This window comes from Vipera ursinii (genome assembly GCF_947247035.1).
Source record: "Vipera ursinii genome assembly, chromosome: Z".
NCBI lineage: Eukaryota > Metazoa > Chordata > Lepidosauria > Squamata > Viperidae > Vipera > Vipera ursinii.
In genome coordinates, this window is record NC_139517.1 from 69931941 (window position 1) to 69957988 (window position 26048).

The 26048-nt window shown below is 38.1% G+C and overlaps 1 protein-coding gene across 3 annotated transcripts in view; it reads right to left on the bottom strand.

Moving 5' to 3' along the window:
- SEPTIN7 (septin 7) overlaps positions 1–15810 on the bottom strand; it is a 53032-nt gene extending 37222 nt beyond the window's left edge. For all 3 annotated transcript variants that reach the window (XM_083378308.1, XM_083378307.1, XM_083378306.1), the window contains exon 1: positions 15714–15810. In XM_083378308.1, coding sequence (XP_083234434.1) covers positions 15714–15723 — 10 coding nt within the window. In that variant the 5' untranslated portion in view covers positions 15724–15810. The remainder of the gene's footprint in view (positions 1–15713) is intronic.
- Between the last annotated feature and the right edge of the window lie 10238 nt (positions 15811–26048).

Consider the following 26048-nt stretch of genomic DNA (forward strand, 5'->3'; position numbering starts at 1 on the left):
CTAAAAACTGCAAAAATATGCAGTACTTAGTTATCAAAGGATTAGTAAATATATAACATCTGTCCAAGTAATAGACTACAAAAAACACTACAAGTGAATGTTTAATGTGCTTTATTATTCTTCTCAAGTAGAATAAGCTTCTAAAAGAACAAGGTATTTTGATTAGGCATTTACATTCTGCATTTTCAGTGTTTCAATTTATGAAATAAGCGATTGCTTCCACAGATTCAAACTTCCACATTGAGCTTCATAATCTGGCACATTCTTGAAACTGATCTACTATATGCATTTATAAATGAATTAATTTCTGTCACATTCTCTTATACAAGAATTGACAACTTTTTCTGATCACGAGCACATTCCCAAAATAATCTGTTGAAGGCTGAATTTGGGTTAGGAGAAAAACAGTCAGGAATTAAAGCGACCAATCCTCTTTTATTTGCCATTCTTCCTCTCTCTCCTCCTTCACAACCCAGCAGGACTTTATATCAGAAAATACTCATATTATTTTGGATGACTGGCAAGATTGATAATTTCGTACAGATATAGGACAGTTGCCCATATATTGAGAATGTCTGCTCATACTATAGTGTGGTGCAATCTGAAAAAGAACTAAATTTCAAATTTAAGATTCAGAACTAAATCGTATAAGTTTACAATATATAAGAACTAAGGTAAGGTAAGGTAAAGGTTCCCCCGCACATGCGTGCTAGTCGTTTCCAACTCTAGGGGCCGGTGCTCATCTCCGTTTCATAGCCGAAGAGCCAGCGCTTGTCCGAGGACGTCTCCGTGGTCATGTGGCCGGCATGACTAGACGCCAAAGGCGCACGGAACGCTGTTACCTTCCCACCGTAGCGGTCCCTATTTTTCTACTTGCATTTTTACGTGCTTTCGAACTGCTAGGTGGGCAGAAGCTGGGACGAGTAACAGGCGCTCACTCTGCTACGCGGCACTCGGGATTCGACCCGCCAAACTGCCGACCTTCCGATCGACAAGCTCAGCGTCCTAACCCACTGAGCCACCGCGTCCCTTGTATATAAGAACTACAGAACTACAATTATCTAACAATATAAATATTTTTATTTAAATACCAATCACTTGCAAGTATTATGTGAAATACATAGTTATCTCAAAAACAATTTAATTATTTTATGAGACGGAAAATTCAGATTTCTATTCCAGTATATTTTGGGGGAAAAAGACTGAAAAAATATTTAGAGAAAAAGTGATAAACCATTCCCCTTTCCAATTTTTTCTGGGTTTTTCCAAGTTAACAATAAGCAGACATAAGCATGTATCATCTTAGATTAAATACCTATAGCCATTTACACAGCTGCATACAGAACTAACAAGTGCCTGACAAATTCCTATGTGGTTAATTAATACTTAGGAATGTGTTTAGGAATTAGCTGATTAAATACAGTGAATCCTTTATTTCAATGGAGTAATCTGAGGAAAATTAAAAGGTGTTTTTCTTCAAATCAACTGATCTGTAATAAAATTAAACCCCAAAATTTGCACAAAGATTAATGGAGAAAGGAATTCTATAACCACAAACTGCTAATGCTTTTATTTGGGCATGTTCCTTTAATCATCCACTCTAAACATTTGATCAAAGGAATGCTATGTGGAAATACAAGATCTTCACCTATGGCTGAAATATCCTATTCTACAAGTTTTATTATACTTAGGAATACTATACTTTTTATTTTAGTACAGTGCTTGCATTAGCCCTCACAGAAAACCAAATTTAATATAGCAGAAGATAGTTAAATGCTATATATCATATGCCAATAAATACACCGTTAAAATATGATCAATAAACCACAAATAAACTTTTGAAAGTCAATGATGTAAGGAACTCTTCATAACTGGCTCATGACTTTTTCCTGCATGAACCAAAATTATATTAGTCATTGGGTTCCAAATAGAGAGAATTGTCTAGATTATCTACCAGTAACTTGGGTTTTGAGAGTTTTTCACAGATGTAAGATGCAGATCTGAAGGCAGGGTATTGTCAATGTTTCCCTATAGTAAAGGGAACCGCCTGCAATCTTGGAGGAGATGATTCGAACAGGTTATATCCAGTGGTATTAGATAACTATTGGCTGGTCTACAACCTTCCCTTTTGGAGAAATGTTATTGAGATAATGGTAAAGAATCAATTATATAGTGCCCATAGAAATTTGGATCCTCTCCCAGACCCAAATATGGGACTAAGATGGAACTGGTCTATAATGGTATGTGGAAAAGACCCTGGAGATGTGGCAAAAAGATTAATTAGGGAACAATCTGATAAGAGACAGCATCACCTACAGTTCACCATGGGCAGAGCAAGAGGCTCAGAATAATCCTTCCTAAATTGTATAGGTAATAGCAGGAAAATGGTATTTTTCAGACTTGCAAGAATCTATTAATATAGCTTTACAATGAACTAGAATTAATTTATCTGGTTGTCTTTCCTGTCTGGTCTACCGGGTAAGGTTGATATGGTTATTGTCTATGATGACCTATATCAAGATCTGGATGTAGGTAGTCATTTCTCTTGGTTCTTCTGGACTGTGGCTTTCAGTATCTTTTATTATGGAATCATACTAAACCCTCTGCAGGAGATTAATGACTGTTTTGCAATAGTTCCATTCTTTCCTCAGTATGAGTTCAATCTATAGCAGACGTGTCAAACACAAGGCCCGGGGGCTGGATCCGGCCCGCGAAGTGGTTTCATGCGGCCCGCGAAGCCATCCTGGAAACAGTGAGGGAACGGCCCCCACTGCCTTGGCCCTGGCCCAGAGACCCTCAGATCTGTCCCACTCCTGCCCAGGCCCCCATAAGCACCCTTGATGCCAACGATGTAGAGCTGGCCACGCCCACCCAGTAGGCCATACCCACTCTAGCCACACCCACCCAGTAGGCCACGCCCACCCATGCCACACCCACCAGGCCCCTTGAGGGCAACCGCAATGCTGATGCGGCCCTCAATGAAATTGAGTTTGACACCCCTGATCTATAGTACTAGGGATGAGAAGTCAGCCCAGTAGTTCCTGCTTTACACAATGGCCGGACTTAATCCTGTCTCTGCTGCTTTTTGAGATTTATATGAACCATTGAAAGAGGTAATCCAATAATTTGGGGTATATCATCAATACACTGGTGATATGCAGCTTTTACATCATTACCCCAGGCAGAAGAGGGAATACCAATCTTATCCCAGTGCTTGGAGGTTGTAAGGATCTGAGTGAGAATAACATTAAACCCAAGCAAGATGGGATTGCTGTTTGTTCATTGCAGATCTCTATGAACACTGTTGTTAGCTCTGGAAAGGCTTGCATTTCCTGTGAAGAAGGTTCATGATTTGGGTGTACTTCTGGAAACCACTGATAGAACAGTCTTTGTTAAGCTTTGATAAGGTGATTGCAGCCTTATCTACTTCTGGAAGATTTGGCTATAACAACTCACATTATTACTCCTCATACTATTGCAATGTATCTAATATGGGTTTGCCTTTAAAGACTATAGGTAGTCAGTCCCCAATTTATAACTGGTCAAACTTATACAGACCCTCTCCCAAACATATGTACAACCCTATTCCAAAGTTCCAATGGCGACCCTCCCTTGCAATCATGTGACAATATTTTGGGCACTCAACAACTGGCCGAATTTATGGCTGTTTACAGTGAACCACAGTCATGTCACTGAAATTTATAATGTTTCTACTGAAAACTGGTGTTTATTTCCAGTTTTTGGCAAAAACACATCATAGCAAACAATGGGTTAATCAGATTCCCTTAACAACCGCCACAAAAAAAGAATGTAAAATTGGGTCAGTTACATGAGTGACCCACTTTACGACCATCATGACTTACAACTGTAATAGACAAGCTCCATTACAATCAAAAGTTAGGGAATTACTTGTACTCAGAAACTACATCATACTTGTACTCCAAACTACATCTAGTTCAGAATGCAATACCTTTTATGTAAATTAAAACACACAACTGCTGATTTTTATTTATCAAATTCTTTATAGCTTGGCACCACCTGCTCCACATGTATTAGCCTTACTTAATTAATTCAATTACACCTTACTTATTCAAGGTGAAGTTTCTGGAGGTTCTGAATTTTCCAAGAAGGAAAATGAGCTGAAACCTGAAGGCACTGCTTTTTAGTGAAAGTGCTGGTGCTTTGAAGGAATCCCACAAAAGAGATCAGAACTCATGTAAGATAAGCTACAACACATGTGAAACCCAACAATATTTGGATTCACATATTACATGTAAAGATACAAACCAAGAAACCATATTACGACTTAGGATATTATGTGACATCCCAAAGATTATGGGGATCTTTAAGACAACAAATCTAAAATTGTATTAGTCCAGTAAATTTATTCTCTAATTGGAACTTTACAGCAGGACATAGGTATACCTTTATTAAAACACAGCAAATTACCAGGAATTCCAATTAAAAAAACAAATATATAATACCAGACTAGAGTTCTCTTTTATCCTGACTTTTTTTAACCTTAATTCTTAAAGAATTTCTGAAGCAAAGAAAATATGTCATTTTTTCAGAAAAATTAAAATATAAAAATAAAACATCTGCCTTTGGATGAAATTGAAAGCAGCAATTTGAGCAAAATAAATGAAATGTATGAAAATGCTGAACAAAAGGTATTACTAATGAGGATGCTCAAGAATTAAAGCCGAGCTGACTTCTGGTTTTTGCGCCGTAGAACATGGCCACGGGATTGTGAAACTCCACATCCTGTGGCTGTTTTCGTCCTGCCAGGGGACCCTAAATGGGTATGAAGTCACCCTGGAAAAGTGGCAAAGGAAGAGGGGCACCCCGCTGATCATGGAACGGTGGCGGTCATTCCGTTTTGATCCGGGGGAAGCCCTCTGACCCGACAGGAGAAAGGCTAGCCACATGTTAGCATCTAGCCCAAGCTACCTGCAGCCGAAGTCCAAGAGCACTCGCCAGAACAATGGTTTACAGCGTGGTTGAAATTGGAAAAGATCCCCAAAGCAAGAAAACCTCCAAAAGTGAGGGGAGGAGACTACATTCCCATTCCCCCATAGACGGAAGCAGCAAATTATCCTTTAAGGAGGAAAGAAACATATTGATATTAAATTCAAAATACTACAATCTGATCAAATTTAGAAACTAAAACAAACTGTTAAGGTTATATTCTAAAGGATTTTGATGAAATTATATAAAAAAAATAAGAGTAATTTCTTGTCTGAAAGAGCTGGAAAACAAATATTTGCTGACATCTAGTGGACAATTAGAATATAGCATACAGTATTAAAGACAACCCAGACACAGAAAAATCTGTTTCCGTGAACTCTGATAACCTTTAAGAAGATAGTTGCCAGGGAACAAAGAAGAGATTGTACACTGGGCCAGCTATAAGATTGAAAAGTGTCTGAAGGAAAAGAAATACGACTGTGGTCTAAATTTATGAACTGTTTACAGAAAAACTTTGATCTATGACTAATCTTTGGAAGGGGAAGTTACAGGATGGAAGTAATTGAATTGCAATTCAGAATTGAATTGCAATTCTGACTGGTTGAAATTGATTCCAGAAAGAATTGTTATAAAACATTCATTTTACAGGTTTCCGGTTCCGGATCGCGGCACGGCCAGAGATGTGAGGGGAACGCTCCCCATGTCATCTGGATTTCTTTGCCGGGGAGCCCCTGTAAAGGGTCGAAAGTTGCCCCGGAAAGGTGATGAGCGAGAGAGAGGACTCTCCGGTCAGCGGTAGAATTATCCAAACTGATGAAAAACGATCGGCCACTCCCATGGCCCATCGTTTCAGCCGTTTCCTGCCAAAGCCAAAATTACAACAAAGCACTTGAAAGGAATTGAAAACTGGCTGAGAACTGCCTTCTTCTTTTCCTAATTGTCTACCTTTTCCTGCTAAAAGCTTCCTGAATTTGTTTCCCCTTGCGAGGAGAGGGCGGTGTCTGTCTACATTGGGACAGGGGGAAATATCCTGGAACTAAATAATACTAATTAATTGGATTTACTGCCTTTCTATTTTTGGGCCAAAATTCCTAAACTCACAGAAATGGACTATTCTACCTATTTGATTAAAAAGGGGGACAAAAAAAAAAGAAATAAATAAAAAGACTCAAAATTAATAAAATCTACTTTGTCTGAAAGGGATTTTACGTACTCTGGGGACATCTAGTGGCCAAGCCTGATACAGCAAGTGAATATTATTGGCAAACAAACTTGTCTATACTTTGGAACTCACCTTGGCATTAAGATAAAAACATGAAACAGCTGGAGATCAATTTAGCCTAAATGTGTGGAGGTGGAAACTTACTGACTTTTGCTTGAAAATTAGCCTCCACCAGGGACTATCTATAATTACTACAAAATGGAGACTGATCAGCCACAAACCTCACTTGATCATAAGCTTATACTCGAAACAATCTATAAAGTCACAGACTGAAAAATTTAGGTGCTAACACTAATTCACTAACTGAAACCCAGACTCCAACCAAAGAATTCACAATTCAGAATATAACAAAATTGAAAGCAACTACTATTGAGACAGAGAAATATACACAACAAGGTACTGGAAAAACTAATATCCAAAATTTGACTCCACTCAAAGAACCTACAATTTTAAAAGTACAAGGAACTATTACGACAGACAACCCTAAAGACCAACAACAAACTATGGAAAAGCTTAATACTCAACTTTTGACCTTTTCTAAAGAGCCTACAATTCCAGAAGTATACTACGCGAAAGACAGAGATGCCAACAAAGAGGATGCCGAAGACAAACCAAGACAACGGAAACCCTGGACAGTCAACTAACAACTATAAAACCGGATAAGATTTTCTACTCCAAACAGACGAACTCAGATGGAAGAAGAATCCAGACTGAATTGCGGATAAGAGATATTAGAGCAAATAATGAGAGTAGAAGCAACAGGGCAACAATATAATGACTATAAATGGTTTAACCTTTGTGTATTACTGATGGTTGGATGGCCCCCTCTGGTGCAAATAATACACATGAGAGCGAAGGAAGACCTATTTGGCAATCTAAAAGCTTTGGTTTGGAAACCTGATTGGCAAAAAAAGAAACCTAGAGTTAGATTTAAAAAAATGAGTGCCTAGAGAATCATTATAGGCCATTTTGTTAGCAATCAGTGATTCATTAGGATCTGAAATAGAAAATTTTTACGAGATAGAATTAGTATGTGTTTAAGTATTTATAAGGCTTATTTCAAACATTATAATCTATATATTGACATAATGGAAATTTGGCTTATGGACCCTATGTTTGATGTTAAAATTTTGGGGGCTTCCGGTGGCTGCGCGGCGCCGGAGACAGCCTTCCCGGGCTGCCCGCGGCTCAGCTGAGTGATTTTCGCCCGAAACAGCGCCGATCAGCTGTTCGGGCGAATTTGAAGCCCCCTCCTCGGGAGAAGAGGAGGGGGTGAGGCCCCAGGTAGGGGTCGAGTTCTCCGGGGCCGCCTGAGCTTGCAGCTTGGGCGGCTGAAGGATTGAACTCCCCCGTAGCCTGGGTCGCTCCCAGCTGGCCAGCCCCTCTGCTCCTGATTTCATGGAGCAGAGCCAGGCGTCTGCGACCACCCCTGCCTGAAGGAAGGACTATGGATTAAAAGGAGCAGGCAGAGCGGTACAAGAGGAAAAGGTGAAGAGGATTATTTTATTTTACTCTCAAGCTTGATGGACTTTTTTAAACTTTAAGTGAAAGTGCGTCACAATTGAAAGTTAAAGATGGCGGCTAAACCTCCCCCTAAAACTCTTCGGAGTGGTGGATCTTCTCCGGTGCAACAATCCTCATTACAGGCGTTGCATCCTCCTGATGTATTGACACCGAAGGATTTACGAGATGCTTTGGATAAACATGCCCAGGTACTTTTGGAATCAATTAATCAATCAATTGGTGATAAATTTGCACAGATGGAGGAGAAATTGAAGAAGTTGGAGGAGAGAATGGAGGAGAGGATGGAACAGAAGTTTAGGGTGATGAAGGTAGACATTTTGTCTTCAGTGTATAAAGTGGCTGAATGTGTGGAAGATTTGGATGAAAAAGTGGAAGATTTGACTCAAAAGAATGCCATATTAGAAGCAAAAGTACTGGAGAATGAAGATTTAAGAGATAAAATGGATAGAGACTTGAGTCTTGCTCAATATTTCCAGATGCAGTTTGCCATTAGAATCAGAGGTTTAAAGGAGAATATTAAGGAAGATCTAAAGCAGCTGGTTTCTGAGGCTCTTGAAGTGGTATTGAATCAGCCAGCATCCGAAATAAAAGGAGGCATGGATAAAGTGTTTCGTGTGAATTCATGGATTGCTAGACAGAGAAAGTTGCCTAGAGATGTGGTGGTTTATTTTGCAAAAAGGGAAATTAGAGATGAAGTTATACAAGCTGCCTATGATACTAAAGTCATGATTGCTGATCAAGAAGTTCTGGTTCTAAAAGAAATTCCTCCAAAGATTTTAAGGAGAAGGAAGGATTTTACATTTCTTGTGCAAGAGCTCAAGCAACGAGATATAAGGTTCAGATGGGAGATCCCAGCTGGGTTGATGGTGATGCATGAAGGTAAAAGGTACCGTCTGGTTACTGTGATGCAAGCGCGTGATTTTTACAATAATGTTTTAAAAGCAACCCCATTAACACTTCTGGAAGCTGCAAAGGGATCTGGAGAAGGAGAACATCAAGAGGCTGAAGATGGACAGACAGAGGAGAATGGTGCTGGAGGAGATCAAGTTATAACACTTTTGGATGATCCCAGAGAACAGAGGGTGACGCGTGCTGCTTTAAAACGATCAAAAAAGATAAAAGAACAAGAACAGCAGAAGTCTATGGAACTTTCACAACGTACTTACAGCCAAGTAGTGGGAGGTGGGAAAAGAGTTGGGTGAGGAATGTAAAATTTAAACAAGTTTGAAATCTAAGAGAGAATTTTTACAAAATGTTTTATAGATGGTATTTAGATTTTACAAAGCTAAGTATGTATCTGAATCATTAGCCTAAATGTTGGAGGTGCGGTGAGGAAGACGTAATATATTTTCATATATGGTGGACTTGTAAAAAGGTCAAGGCTTTTTGGATAAAAGTCTGGTGGAACATACTAAGTTGATGTTGAATTTAATTACGGCAGCAAGACTTTTGATAGGTTAGTACTGGAAAGAGGAACTGCCGACCATAGAAGAGTGGGCTTTAGAGGTTTCCGACTTGGTTGAAATGGCGAAGATTTCGGCCTATTTAGATTACTTGCAGGAACGCTATATTATGGAAGGGAGAGAATGGTTTGAGTTTATCCAGAATAAGTATAGGGTTAAGAAGTTTTATATTTGAATAAGGCTTCTTTCTTTGTTTCTTTTTCTATATTAGTTTTTTTTATATATATTTAATATTACTAAGGTTTGTTTTATCCTATATAAGCTAGAGAGTGATAGATTTTAGAGTTTATGGTTGTTAGTATATGGTTGTTTATGATTGTTTTTTTTATATATACCTTGTATTTAGCTCTGGGAAGTCGGGGGGGAGGGGGGGAGGAAGGGGGGGGAGGGAGAAGGGTGGGGGAGGGGGGATTTTATAAGGGAAAAATTGTATGTTAAAACTTTTCAATAAAAAAAAAATTTTGTTATGTATAAGTAGAAATAGACTGATAAATATAAGTTGTCCTATTGGTAATTTGTGATGTATTAGGATATCAAATAGACAATGTTTCTTAGGCAGAGTCTAGCCACTTAACTATTCTGTGTATGTTAGACGTTACAATCTTTGATGTAATAAAGTAAGGGAATTTGGGTTGTGAATACTATTTGGGATGTTAAAGGTTAAATTTGAATACTATAATTAATAGCAAAATTAGATAAAATTTAATAACAGGACATGGATATATTTCTTTGAAATTGACTGATAAATTTTTTCTTTAATTGACCATGCTATTCTTAGAAATTCGTTAGTTTAAATTTCTAAACGTTGCGTTGAATGTTAAGGGAAATAGAGAAGGATGCTATGATAATGTAACCTGAACTATGTATTGAAAATTCTATTATTCAATTGATGATTACCCGGGTACCATGATGCTTTCTAAATATATAGTTTTTAAACTGGAAAATCAATAAAACTTGTTTTTAAAAAACATTGAATTTACTGAAACCATGACAATTAAAAATACAGTGGATTATAAAAATTATATATAAAGACAAGAGCTATACAAAATTGGACTGTTTGGATTTTGAGTTTTGGCCGGCTTGACAAGGCTAACTATAGAGACTATGGCACTCATGACGGATTACTCAAAAGGGGGAGACAACATGGATTTGACATATTCATCAAAAAATGATAGAAAACCACACTTAGTATCTATTCCTGAAGGACTCAGCCTGAAAGATCAAAGACCTTTAGAAGCAACATTCCAAGATAAGACAAGTATTTTCCAAGAGGAAATTTATGCAATGCTACGACAGATCACAATAGCTTTAAACAAGATTAAACACAACTTTGATAACATAAATGAATATACTTCTAAGTTAAATTTACAAAAACACCCAAAGAATGAACAAACAAATCAGATAACAGAATGTAAACCAGAAAAAAATGACTTAATTGGCAAAGCCACAAACAAAGGGAATTATAACTTAATACAAACAAGAAAAAACTTACAAGAATTGGGTACAACAATAAATATGGAAAAGATACCTTATGCATTAGAACATCAAAATAAACCTGAGAAGAAAGAAGACTTAACAAAATGGAAACTGCTAGGAGAATCACTGTTTGGGAGACAAAGGGCATACATTGTACGTACTATGTATCATCTACTCCTAACAACAACTACAAAAATACAAGAACTGTTTCTTCTTCTTGTGCCATATCCATTATTGGACGTTGGCGATCATGTTGGCGATCCTGTTTTTATCAGGAGCTGCACGAAAAAGTGCTGCTGAGTTTTGTCCAAACCAGTCCCTTAGATTTTGAAGCCATGATGTTCTTCTTCTGCCTGGACCTCATTTGCCTTCAATTTTTCCCTGGAGGATTAAATGGAGTATGCAGTATTTTTCTGGGTGTTGCATCACATGTCCAAAATATTCTAACTTTCATTTTTTTAATCGTTCTGATTATTTCCCTTGGCTTTCCCAGGCGGCTTATCACCTCCTCTTTTCTGATCTTGTCAACCCAGCTTATATGTAACAGCCGCCTGTAAATCCACATTTCAAATGCTTCTAGTATCTTCAGGTGGCCTTCTGTTAGAGACCAACTCTTTACTCCATAAAGCAGGATAGAAAAAATATAACATCTGATAAGCCTGATTTTCAATCTTAGGCTTATGTTGTGACTGCAGAAGACCTTTTTCATTTTGAAGAACTGTTTAACAAGTTGAAAATATTAATTTGGAAAACTATTTGGCAAAGGAAGAAGGCCAGAGATGGACTTAACAGACTTGACTCACCCCACCAGATGGGTGCAAAACTTGGGTTGAAACTTAACATTAAGAAAACCAAGATCATGGCATCTGGCCCTCTCAATTCCTGGCAAATAGATGGGGAAGTAGTGACAGATTTTATTTTCCTGGGCTCCAAGATCACTGCAGATGGGGACTGTAGCCAAGAAATTAAAAGACGCTTGCTCCTGGGGAGAAAAGCCATGGCAAATCTAGACAGCACACTAAAAAGCAGAGACATCACCCTGTCAACAAAAGTGCGTATAGTCAAGGCTATGGTCTTCCCAGTTGCAATGTATGGCAGTGAAAGTTGGACCATAAGAAAGGCTGAGCGCCAAAGAATTGAGGCCTTTGAACTATGGTGCTGGAGAAGACTCCTGCGAGTCACTTGGACTGCAAGGCGATCAAACCGGTCAGTCCTAGAGGAGATCAATCCTGACTGCTCTTTAGAAGGCCAGATCCTGAAGCTAAAACTCAAATACTTTGGCCACCTAATTGAGAAGGAAGGACTCACTGGAGAAGAGCCTAATGCTGGGAAAGATCGAGGGCAATAGAAGAAGGGGACGACAGAGAATGAGGTGGCTGGATGGAGTCACTGAAGCAGTAGGCATGAGCTTAAATGGACTCCAGAAGATGGTAGAGGACAGGAAGGCCTGGAGGAACGTTGTCCATAGGGTCGCGATGGGTCGGACACGACTTCGCAGCTAACAACAACAACATGTGTACAGTGAGATTGGCTGAAACTCCCTTCGTGCCTCCCCCCCACAACTCAGTGACAACAAACCCACCAACTTGTTACACCATGTGAGCTAATTGCACAACGTGCCGGCCCCGAGTTATTACCCATTCAGGAGCCTGACAGCCCATGGACAGAAACTGTTCCTTCAGCCTGTTGGTGCGGCTGGCTATACTTCTGTATCTCCTACCCGATGGTAGGAAAGTAAAGAGGTACCGACTAGGGTGTGAGTCGTCTGAGAATTTTCCTCACTCCTCCAAGGCAGCGGGCCCTGGCAATGTCATCCAGTGGTATCCGGGGACATTCTATGATGTTTTGTGCTGTGCTTACCACCCTCTGTAGTATCTTCCTATCCGCGGCTGTCAAGCCAGCATACCAAATTACAATACAGTGTGAGAGGACGCTTTCTATAGTAGACCGGTAAAAGAAGGCCATCAGTTGTTGTTCCACCCTGTTCTTCTGCAAGACCCTGAGGAATATTATACGAGCAAACACTTGTTTGAATACGGCTAAATAAATAAATAATTTTGGCTATAAAGGGGCTTTAGAATAAGTGGGATAAGAGATATAAGTAATATAGTATTTTTGATAAGATACAAAATGTAAAAATACTGGGATGATGTAAGTGAGGGAAAAGTTTAAAATTTTAAAGATAAATTAAGTTTGAAAAGATTTAGGATTAAGGAATGATTGAAATATTGAGGGGAAATTAGGCTTAATAAGAACTTTGAAAAAAGGATATATAGTGATTTAACAAATAAATTTTTACAAATAGAAATGAAATATAAATTGATTAGAAAAGATGTTATAGGTAGATGTTATGACCGATAAGTAGTATAATATTTCTATGATATATGTAATATGAAATACTGGAATGATATATTTAAATGAAAAATTTGGATATTTAGATGTTAATTACTGAGAAAATTATTATTGATAAAAATTGTTTGAATATTAAGGAGAAATTGAGCTTAAACAAGATTTATGAAAATAAGATACATGGTGAATCAATGACTTTTACGAAAATAATATGTTAAGAAAAATAATGCTATATATGGATGCTATTATTGGTATAAATATAGAAAATGTTGAGATTTAATCATTTATATATCAAATATCAAAATATCAAATGTCAAAAATTATGAAATATCAAATATCAAAAATTATATTTGTTTAATGTTGAAGAAGGAGAATACTACTGGGAGAAGAGAAGATCAAGGAAATATATTATTAACTGATATACTAATTATGGAAATATAAAAATTAATTATTAACTGTTAATTAGCTATTATTGATTGTATATTTTTCCTAAAAAAAATCAAGACAACAAACTGTATACCAGGCACTAAGGTTGTTATTGTAAAAAGTCATTAAAACTTTTACAAAAATATAAATAAATTAAAGCTGGCCTAATTTTAATCCAAAAAACATAATATAGTTTCCAGAGAAATATAAAATTACAGCAAAATATACTTCTAAAATTACACTGTTCCAAACTGGAAGATAGTTCAGATAAAAGTGCCCAAAAACCTTAGAGAATGTATCTTTTAGAATACAGTAAAATAAAAATTAGTAGAAATAGTCCTCAAACTCATGACTGCAACTGGGGCCAGAATCTCAGTCCTTCAATTTCAACTTTTCCAATTGTGATCATTAAATCAGGTCTCCTCAACCTTGACAACTTTAAGACTTGTGCACTTCAACTCCCAGAATTCCTCAGCCAGCGAAGTCCACAAGTCTTAAAGTTGCCAAGGTTGAGGAGCCCTGCATTAAATGACTGAGCAGGGGTGCCAGAAGAACTGGGAAGCCTGGTACTCACCAGGCATGGAAACTGCAGAGTCTAGGAGACCCAGCCCTTCTTCCCACCCCATCATAACCAGGAGGTCCAGACCCTAATCTTGCTCTACTCTGCCGGAGACGCCTAGGTCCCCTACCTGCCCCACCACTCCCAGAGGCACCTACTCCTTTACATTTTTCTGCAGCTGCTGATAGATGAACCTAGCCTAAGTGAGGTGCAGCTAGGAAGCTAGCAAATGAAATCTTTCTAAAGGCAAAAAGGCGCTTTCTAGCCTTCAAAAAAATTCTGTTTACTAATGTTCTAGCCAGAAAGCTAGCAAACACCATTTTTCTGAAGGCTAGAAAAAGCATTCCTAGCCTTCAGAAAACTGCATTAGCTAATGCATCTTGCAAAGGCTGGGTATACCTGTTAGCAGTTACAGAAAAAGTCAAAGGTAAGCGGACCTGAGTGTGGTGGGGCAGGAAAGAGCCTGGACTTCCTGGATACTGTGGGGTGGGCCCAGGCCTACTTAGCATGGTGGGGTAAGGAGAAGTAGCCAGTGAGGACGCTAACTCCTACAGGGCTATGGCAGCCTGTTTCTAGTGAGACAGGCAGGTGGCTGAGATGAGGGTAGATATAGGCAGGGAATGTGGTGCCTCCAGAATTGTAAGGGCAGGTATACTACAAAGTGTCCAAATTTTGATCATGTGACTGGGCGCATTGCAAAGGGGGTAACAATCATAAAACATTTTGCATGAATTTTCATGTAGATGCCTTTGCAATGATCAGAAGAAGTAATGCTGAAACTTACAAGAATTTAATGAATATAGACAAAAATAATACATATTACAGTGTATACTGTCTCTCTTACTCCTCTTGACTCCTTACATATTCTTCTACAATTAATAATTTATGTACTATAAATCAGGGTTCCCCAATCTCCGGCCCACTATTGGGCCTTGGCCCCTTTGGAGCCGGGTTGTGGAAATGGGTGGGTAAGCACACGTTCACAGCTCTATTTGTGTGAGTGGTGGGCACATGTGCCCGCCTTCACATAAATGAAACTGCGCACATGCTAACTTGCTGCTCGTGCATAACCATTCCCTTTCCGTCTCCACGCCACCGATCCACAAAACCGGAAAGGTTGGGGATCACTGGTATAAATTAATTCCTAAGTTTATTTTATACAATACCATATAAATTAATTCCTAGGTTTATTTTATACAATACCATAGCTAAGAACTTACTATGCAAATGTATATGCATTTTTTTTTCAAATCCTTTAAATCCTATTTTCATCTGTATCAAATCCTACCCTTTGTTTACTTGAACTCATTTATAATTTGTAATATTAAATACATACTAATAATTACTGAAGCCTAATGACAAACAATTCTTCATACCATTTCTGAAGAGCAGTGCTGAATAGTTACATAACTATATTGACTATCCTTCAGGGTACATTTTAAATGTCAGAAAGCATAGCTTGTTAATCAAGTTGCCATCAGAAACTGAATGTCTCTTATTATTTGCTAAATAAAACAAGAGTAAGCTTCTATTCTTTAAACATGGACTGTGTTTGCAAATGTCAATGCCAGATTTTATTATTTACTGTTCTAAATTACAGCAATGACCATCAAGCAGTGGCTTTTAGAAGATAAAATAAATACTCTACCAGTATGAGTATCTACTTATAATGCAGATTTATAAACAAATCTTAAGTTTAAATAAAGGAATTAGAAAAGTGTCTTACCTACTACCATAAGTGTGAATTCAAATCCTCTCTTGACAGATTTTCTATAAACTTGATTGGGGAGATTTGCAAACCCCACATATCCTTCAAGATTCTTCTGTTGCTAAGATAAAACATGTGAAGTTAGGTTACTTATGTTTTAGTATAATTTAGTATATTTTTAAGAACCATATTCTCTAGCTATGACAATGGCTATTTTTTGTACCTCATATTCTAACTACTGAACCTAAACTCTTGCAAAACTTTCAGTCTCGTTATTTTTAATATTTGAATATTCAGTATTAAGGTGTATTCTTAATAAGCGTTCATGATAAGTGAATATTATGTGATCCCAAATGCAATATAGCCTTGGCTTGGAATATTGTATCTAATAAAAACCCTAAGTTCAGATAGCACACATACTATCATCTGGAACCAGAAGAGGCTGCAGCCTCTTTCTGAAGAGTTACCGTATTTTTCGGACCATAAGACACACTTTCCCCTCCAAAAAAAGTGTGTGTGTGGGAAAACGAGGGTGCGTCTTATGGTCTGAAGGTGATCCGTATGGCCGGCCCCAACCTCCGCAAGTGGAAAGCAAGGGAGATTGCCAGGAGCACAAATCGGCATGTGCTGAGAAATGCCGATCTCGCGCTGCTGCAATCTCCCTCGCTCCGTTTCAGCCTGCTTTCTCTTGTAGCAAGGGAAGCTGAAACCGAGCAAGGGAGATTGCAGCAGTGCGAGATCAGCCGATTCGCATTCCTGGCAATCTCCCTCGCTCCATTTCAGCTTGCTTTCTGCAAGAGAAAGCTGGGCCGCAGGGCCGCCTCCACGGGTACTGCTCTAATGCAGAGAGGGAAGGACAAAGAGGGAGGGAAGGAAGAAAGGAAGGAAACAAGGAAGGGACAATGGGAGAGGGAGAGAGAGAGAGAAAGAGAGAGGGAGAAAAAGAGGGAGAGAGAGAAGGAGAAAGAAATAGAGAGAGAAAGCGGGAGAGAGAGAGGAGGAGAAAGAAAGGGAGAGAAAGAGGGAGAAACAGAAAGGGAAAGAGAGAGGGAAAGAAAGGGAGGGAAATAAAGGGAGAGAAAGGGAGAAAGAGAGAGAAAAAGAAAAATAGAGAGGGAGAGAAAGAGGGAGAGAGAAAAGGAGAAAGAAAGGGAGGGAAATAGAGGGAGAGAGAAAGAGGGAGAAATAGAGGGAAAGCGAAAAATAGGGAGAGGGAGAGAAAGGGAGAGAGAAATAGGGAGAAATAGAGGGAAAGAGAAAAATAGGGAAAGGGAGAGGGAGAGAAAGAGGGAGAGAGAGGGGAGAGAAAGAGGGAAGGGGAGAGAGGGAGAGAAAGAGAAGGAGAGAAATTAAATTAGTAACATGATTGTTAAGTGAATCTGGTTTCCCCACTAACTTTGCTTGTCAGAAGGTTGCAAAAGGCGATCACATGACCCTGGAACAATGTGACCATCATAAATATGAATCGATTGCCAAGCATCCGAATGTAAATCACATGACCATGGGTTTGCTGCAACGGTCATAAGTGTGAAAATGGTCATAAGTCACTTTTTTCAGTGCTGTCGTAACTTGGAACAGTCACTAAGTGAATCGTTGTAAGTTGAGGACAACCTGTACTTTATCATTTTTTTTTCCTTTTTTTGGGGGGGGGTCAAGTTTTTGACACCTTGCTGGACAGGTGGTACTCGGACATTGCCTTGTCCTAAAAGTGGTACAATGGATGAAAAGGTTGAAAAGCCCTGTTTTAGTATACCGGTACTATTTGGTTCAGAATATTTTTTTTCTTGTTTTCCTGCTCTAAAAACTGGGTGCGTCTTATGGTCAGGTGCATCTTATGGTCTGAAAAATACGGTATATGATTGGTAAGTACTATCATTTCTCACTAGTAGAATTATAAAAAAATAAATTGTTTCAATAATCCTACTTCTACATATTTATTAATTTTACTGAACATATGTACATTTTCCCCTCCATTTTCTTAAAGACAGATATGCTATTTAAGCACAAGAAAAAAGCAGCATTCTTTTTAAAGAAAATCTACCTTTAAAAAAGACAAGAATACTTACAGCTACTTTGTAAACAACATATTTCCATCATTTTACATGTCCATAAGTAAGCAAAATACAGCCAAATGTCACAGGAAGGGAGGAATTCCAGTAATATGGTAACACAAGCCAGATTCAGTTTTTATCAAAAAGAGAAAGGAAAAAAAATAGAGTTACTTACATTTGTACAATGATGTGTGTGTGTGTGTGTAGTTTTACTGCTTAAAGCAATAAACTATTGAGAATCATATAATAAGCAGTAGTAGAACTTTTAAAACAAATTCCAAAATTAAAATCCACCGTGGATCTCACGAAACAGTGCTGCCTACCTGCCTCAAACAAGACAGGGAATAATTGTGCTGTAAAATATAGGCACATAATAATAAAAACATCCCATAAGTTAAACGACTTGAAGTGTGTCATGATTTCACTTTTATACATTGAGTGACTATCTTTCACTATTATTCTATAGGAGAAGGAAGATACACGTGCTAAGAACTTTTTAAAAAATAAATTTAAAACTTTACCAGTGATTACTCATTTTAATATTAAAACATCCAGTAAAAAAACAAGTCAGCACATCTTTGTTACCGCAGAACATATAGATAAATTACATATTACATTATTAATTTAATTACATATTAAAACTTTGCAAATAGCTGCCTTTCTTATGAGAGAGAGAGAGAGAGAGAGAGAGAAGGAACCGAGTTCTCTGGCATCTCAGAGGAGTGGCTGGGCTGGACTTTTCACCCCCTATCAACACCGATTGACCACAGAGAAAGGAACTGAACCAGTGCACCACTTAGTCCCAAGTCCCGTAATCAGTCCAAAAGGACACCATGGTCGATAGTACTGAAACCCACCAAGAGGTCAAGGAGTTCAAGGATGGATGGATTCATTCTGCTGTCCCCAGAGATCACTGACAAGTGCAACCAATGGTATTTCTATCCCATGATCAGTAATGAAACCTGACCAAAAAGGGTCTAGATAATTTGTTTCATCAAGGATTCTGCAGCTGCAAAGCCATCATCTTTCCTAGGAAGGTCATGAGGTTATATTGCTATTACTCTGACAAGATGACCATATCTGGAGTGTGACCACTATATTGAGTTCTTCTAAACAGCAGAATTCAGCTGGTAAAGCAGAATTCTTCTTTTACTTTATCACTTCCTTCTGCTGCGCTCAATCCATTTGTCTGATGATTGCATGTTTTCTTTTAAATGGATTGGTTGGACATGAAGAATTGTCCTGACACGATGTCTTAAGAAACATCTTGAGAAAAGGAGAAGGCATTGATAGGCAACAGTAACTTTATGTTTCTTGAATAGCCAATTTAGTGTGGTGGTCAAAATATTGGCCTAGAACATGGGTCAGCAACCCGCGGCTCTGGAGCCACATGTGGCTCTTTCAGCCTTCGTCTTCCCCCATTTGCAGACAGACAGAGGCACTTGCGCTTCCCTTCTCTCTTTTTCTCTGTGTGTATAAAAGGGAGTGGCCTCACGCTGTTCTCCGACAAGCTGACAAGCTTATTGGATGGGGCTCCTGCCTTTGCTGTCTCTCTGCAGGAAGCAGCAGAAAGCAGCAGCAAGCAGCAGCTCTCTTTCTCTCTCACACACACACTCACACTCACTCACACTGAGTGGGGTAAGAGGACTGACAGACTAAGGACAGGAGAGCCAGCCCAATAAGAATGTGTGTCAGCTTGTTGGAGAACAGAGTGAAGCCAGCTTGCCAGGTGAGCAGATCGGAGAAAGGGAGACGGGGGGAGAGAGATAGAGGGAAGGAGAGAGGGAGAGAGGGAGGGAGGGAGGGGGAGAGAGAGAGAGAAACTCATGCATAGCAGCCTCTATTTCTTTTTACTCTTCAATCAAGCTCCCCCCCCCTCGCGCACGCACACTTGGAAATGGGTCCAAGTGGCTCTTTTGAGTGTTTCAGGTTGCCGATCCCTGGCCTAGAATGAGTTCCGGTTTTTGGTGGGAGTTCCAGTTTTTGGTGGCCGATGAGATGGATGGAAGAAGCCGGGGCTCCGGCTTCCCAGTCCAATTTCGCTTTGCCCAGAGACCCTTAAAGGGTTGGAAAGTTCCCCTGGAGGGGCAACGAAGGAGGGATACTCCAGGAGCTCAGATTAAGCGGCAGTTGATCGGAGCGAACTGAAGAAATCATCTGAAAGGACAGAGGAAAGGCTATCAGGTGACCCAAGGCAGCCCAAGTCATCACCAGCTGGAAGCAAAGCAAGGAGCCGCAGTGTTCCGCTAAACAGCTGATTGTTAACAGCGTGCTGAAGCTGGGTGAGCCAGTGCTTTTTCCTTTTACTCTTGGATTAGAAGACGTTGAGCCCCTGATGGGGAAGAGCTAAAAAGCAAAGACCCCCAGAAGGATTAGATCTAAAAGCGGTGAGCAACTACAAAAGGGGGAAACTTGTGAGAATTTTTACGATAAATGAGTGTATAAGGACATCTAGTAGCGAAAGAAGAAACAACAGTACGAATAAATATTAAAAACAAATCTTTGTAAATATTGAACAACACCTGCAGTAAACAAAGTGCCTTGGCATGAGATAACAAGGGAAAAGACTTCTAATAGCTATATCTGTTTGACTTTGGCTATAACTTAACAGGAACTATTTAGAGAAAGTGAACGTTTTACATCGGAGACCCAACTGGAGGAGGTGGATTTGGCCTAAAGCAGTGGGCTCCTTCTTGCACTCTGGATTTTATTCTAAGACTGTTGGCTGAAAAATGAGTACATCAAACATTACTAGACTTATGAAGAAGACCTCTTCTGCACCGTTTGTTGGACAATCTAGCCTAACAACCCAGGGATCTATTGAAACAATGTTGCAGCATGAGAAAATAAGCACTGCCCAAAATGAAATGTAAGCTTCACTAAAATTGATTCAAGAGATAAGGCAAAAAAACATGAAGAGACACAAAGTAATTTTGAGAAATTAAGCGAAGAAATCTTGGATATAAAAGGCACAATCTGAAGTTCAACATCAAATGATTGTCAAAAATGAACAAGGAATTCAGAAAATGGAAAATAAATCAGATGATATTGATAAAAAATGGAAATGTTATTACAAGAAAATGAAAAACTAGAACAAGCAAATCAAAATTTAGAGAATTACAGTTGCAATTCTGGAAATGGACAAGGCAGAACATATTTGAGATTTCAAGATTTCCCTGAGGACAGAGAAGAAAACATAGCAGTTGTGATCATTGAGCTTTTGGCAGAAGGTTGGAAAGCAGACAGAACAGATGCAAATGTAGATAGGTGAAATATTTCGAATGAACTCAAGCTACACAAGGAAAAATAAACTACCAAGAGAAGTACATGTAAGATTCATATACAAGAGGTAGGTAAAATGAGGACCCAGATTGTTGGGGGCAATAAGCTGACTTTGTAATAATGCCGCTTGGGGTGTGTGAAAGCCCTAATAAGCAGGCATATATATAGAGTGAAGGCTACTGCTAAGTTTGTAAAGCCGCCCTGAGTCTTTGGAGAAGGGCGGGATATAAATGGAATTAAAATAAATAAATAAATAAATAAATAAGAGATGAAGTACTGAGAAAAATGAGAGATGAGCCATTACAATATAAAAATAAAAGAAATCATGGTCTTAAAACAGATACCTAAGAGAGTAAGAGACAATCGAAGACACTACCATCTTTTAACTATAAAGCTGACTTCAAAAGGCATAAACTTTAGATGGTTAATGCCAGAAGGTATCTTAATAAATTGGAAAAAAACAGACAATCCAAGAAAGAACTATACAAACAGGAGAACAGAAAGAGAAAGGTGAACAAGAGGGTGAAGGTGAAGGAACTGCCAGAGAACAGAGGATTACGAGATCGACTATACCTAAATATAAATAATGGAAATGGAAATGGAGAAAGAAAATGGAATTTTCTCAGTGAATGTAAATGGACTAAACTCCCCACCGAACAGAAATAATTTTTTTAGGAAACTACAGAAATTGAATGTAGACATAATTTGTTTGTAAGAGACACACATAAAAAAACAACATCATAAATTACTGGATACCCCAAAATTGGGAAACTTTATTATGCATCAGCGCATCAGAAAAAAGAGGTGTTGCTGTATATATTAGAGACAATAGATTCTAAAATGGTTTACTCAGATGAAGGAAGAATTGTGATGGTAGAAATATATCTACACCAAAACCAAATATTGTTAGTAGCAATTTATGCACCAAACAATAACCAAGAAGAATTCTATCAAAGCCTACATAGAAAAATAATAGAAATGGAGTACCAAAATATTTGCTTAGTAGGAGACTTTAACATGATAGTAGATGAGACAATTGACTACAAAAGCAGTAAAACAGGAAAAACCGGAAGATTATTACATAAGACATTTTTTGATATGACAGACAAAATTGGACTACAAGACATTTGGAGGGAAATTAATCGAGAAAAACTACAATACACTTTTTACTCAATCAAAACTCCTGGTCAAGAATTGATATGATTTGGATGACATCTGAATTGAGGATGAACATACAGGAAATTGAGATAGAAATAGGTACATGGGCAGACCACAAGTGACATGGAGAGGAACACAAAAAAGACGAAGATGGACTTTAAATCAATTTATACTAAAAGAACGAGAATTCATAGAATTAGCGAAAAAGAAATGAAGCTCTTTTTAGAGAAAAACAAAAAAAGAAGATGCATTACAAAATGTATGGATACAGCTAAAGCATACTTTCGAGGCGTAGCTATAACATATACAGTAAAGAAAAATAAACAGAGAAGACAGCAATACATACTATTAAAAGAAAAATTCGGAAACTTAAAATCAGAATTACAAAAAAATTCGCAGAAAAAGACTTTGAAAAGAGAAATGGAAATAATAAAACATAAACTAAATCTGCTGGACTCAGAAAAAGTGGCATAGCAGATAAAAAGAGCAAAACAGAATTTTTTTGAAAATGCAAATAAACCAGGAAGATGGCTATCTTATAAACTTTAAAAAAAAGAAAGAAAATGATATACAACTTAGTAGATGGAAAAGGCTGCCTACAACTTAAAAATGAAGAAATAAAAAAGGTAATTAAGGAATATTACAAGAAACTGTATGACACAGAGAAAACTTAAAGAGAGGGAACTGTTCAATATTTATTCTAGGTAAAGGTAAAGGTTCCCCCACACATGCGTGCTAGTAGTTTCCAACTCTAGGGTCCGGTGCTCATCTCCGTTTCAAAGCCAAAGAGCCAGTGCTTGTCCGAGGACGTCTCCGTGGTCATGTGGCCGGCATGACTAGACGCCAAAGGCGCACGGAACGCTTTTACCTTCCCACCGTAGTGGTCCCTATTTTTCTACTTGCATTTTTATGTGCTTTCAAACTGCTAGGTTGGCAGATGCTGGGACGAGTAACAGGCGCTCATTCTGTTACGCGGCACTTGGTATTTGACCTGCCAAACTGCCGACCATCTGATCAACAAGCTCAGCGTCCTAATCCACTGAGCCACCACGTCCCAAATATTCTAGAGACATTTAAAACTATGTTAGAGGAAAGAATTAAAATGATGGAAATATTAGAGGCCATAAGAAGGCAAAAAAATGGAAACACACCTGGTCCAGATGGATTAGCAGCGGAGTTATATAAAACCCTACAAAATGTACTAAGTGAACTGCTGAAAGACGTTTGTAATGGACTTTTGTTGGAGGCTAAACTTCCAGCCACATGGATGGAAACAAACATTACTTTAATACCAAAAGAAGATTCAGACTTGACAGAGATTAAAAACTACAGACCGGTCTCACTGCTTAATGTGGATTATTAAAATTTCACTTGAATAATGGCAGAGACTGAAAAAATACCTAGTTGAATTTATACATCCAGACCAAAATGGCTTTTTACCAAAGACACAACTTAAAAATAATTTAAGAGTGATAATGGACGTATTAGAATACTATGAATTACATCCAGGGAACAGTTGGCACTAATATTCCTAGATACCCAAAAGGCATTTGATGTTTCCTGGCAATTTATGACTCAGCAATTACAAATAATGGACTTTGGACAGAACTTTACAAATATGATAAAAACAATATATAACAAGACAGTGAAAGTGATCGTGAATGGAGATTGTACTGAGAACTTTGAGAAAAAATTCTTTCAAGATTTAAATTAATTAATTCTGAAATTTGGCAAGGAAAGAAAGCTAGAATTAAGATGAAAACGTTACAAGATGCTAAGGAAAATGGATTTGGGCTACTGGAGTGGGCTTTGTACTATGAAGCATCTGTTTTAGCATGGGTAAAAGAATGGATAACTGTTAGAAACAAAAGGTTGTTATATTTGGATTAACATGATTTACAATTGAGGTGGCACACTTTTTTATGGCATGGGAAAAATAGAATTCATAAGTATTTCCAAAATCACTATATAAGAAATGCATTGTTAATAGTTAGGGAAAAAATTAAAAGTAAAATATACTTGAAAATTCCAGGGTGGTTGTCAACTATGGAAGCATTTGTACATCCAAATTTGGTGGACTCTGAAAAAATCTAGACATATAGATATATTCTAAATGCTGAAGGGAAGTTAAAATCTAAACAAGAACTGGAAAATCAGGGTATCAACTTGTCATGGTGGGCACATTTACAAATGCAAACTAGATATGAAAAAGACATTAAACTGTATGGATTTTATAAAGAACAAACAGCATTTGATAAGACTTTGTTAACTTCAGATGAGAAACTAAGAAAATGTATAATTTTTAATTAATACTGGAAATGGAGAGCAAACAAGTTAAAGAAACAATGATAAGATGGGAGAAATTTTTTTGATATAATATAGAATTAGAAAAATGGCAAAATTCATGGGAAATTATAAATTGACAATATCAACTTCTTAGAAAGAAAATTTATATAAATATTTATATAAAATGTTTTATAGATGGCACTTGCCATCAGCAAGATTAGCAAAAATGTTTAAAAATATGTCAGATAGATGTTGGAAATGTAAACATAACTCAGGCACGTGACGACAAAGCAAAGAATTGTTGGAAAAAGATACATACTTAGTTAGAAAAGATGTTGGGAGAATATGTAGACTTTAAACCTGAACTTTTTTTATTAGGTATAATGCCAGAAAAGATTAACAAAGCCTATATTTGATTTTACACATCACAACAGCAGCAAGAATAATATTTGCGCAACATTGGAAAAATGAAAGAATACCAGCAGATGAAGAAATAATTTAAAAAATACTGGAATGTGCAGAGATGGACAGACTATGAGACTGAAAGAAAAAGAAGAAACAGAATATTATCGAACATGGGACTCATTTTACCAATGGTTAGAGGAAAGAATAAAGGATTAGGAATTAAATATGTATTAGCGCTTTGAAACGCAGACAGCACTTTGGTTGAAAAATTATTATTGTATGTATGGAAAGAAAAATTAATAAAATCTTATAAAAAAAATATTGGCCTAGAAACCAAGTACTGGGTCTGTTATAGGCATGAAAGCTGGCTGGGTGACTTTGTGCCAGTCACTTTTTCTCAGCCTAACCCATTGTTGTAATAGGAAAAACAGGAAGCAAGCAAATTAGGAATGTTGCAGCTCTGAGTTAATATGACAAAGGTGGGATAAAAATCTAATAATAATATTGGATTATTGTGGGTGGTGCTGAAAAATTGCTCTGCACTGCAGCAGAAGCTGTTGCAGTTAGCATACTGCAGGGCTTTTCAACCAGTGGTACCCGTACCACCTGTGGTACTTTGCCACGTGGCAGGTGGTATGTGACTATCCTAGAGAAGTGTAGCGAGGGAGGGGAATGAGCCAGTCACCCAAGCCTGAGGGAGAGCCAGCTGCAGGGCTGTCTGGGCTCCGCAGAAGCCCCAGGAGCTGGCATGGCTCCAGCTGATTGCTCCAGTTGATTAGTGCTTCCGGAAGCAGCGTGGAGGTGGAGGTGAACTGAAGAAAAAGTGGGGGGGAGGAGAGGAGACGCTATAAAAGAAGGTGGTTTGGGCGGGAAAGGGGAAAAAAAAGACAACAGGGAAAAGTTTAATCCCATTAAATAAATGTAATTAGTTTTACCCCCTTTAATTGAATCTGTCCATGGCTTTTAGAAAGTTTTCTTTGAAGGTAAACAGGCTTAATTTAAAGCTAAAGCTTTTCACAAATGCCTGAGGCATTCAGTCCCGAGTTGCAACATTGTGACATGTGACTGAGGCAGTTTAAAGAGAAAAAAAACCCCGACTTTATGTGTTTCTTTATTCTGTGAGCCTTTCTTGCTTTGCACTTGATTCCTGTGTTTTTAAGAATACAGGGTG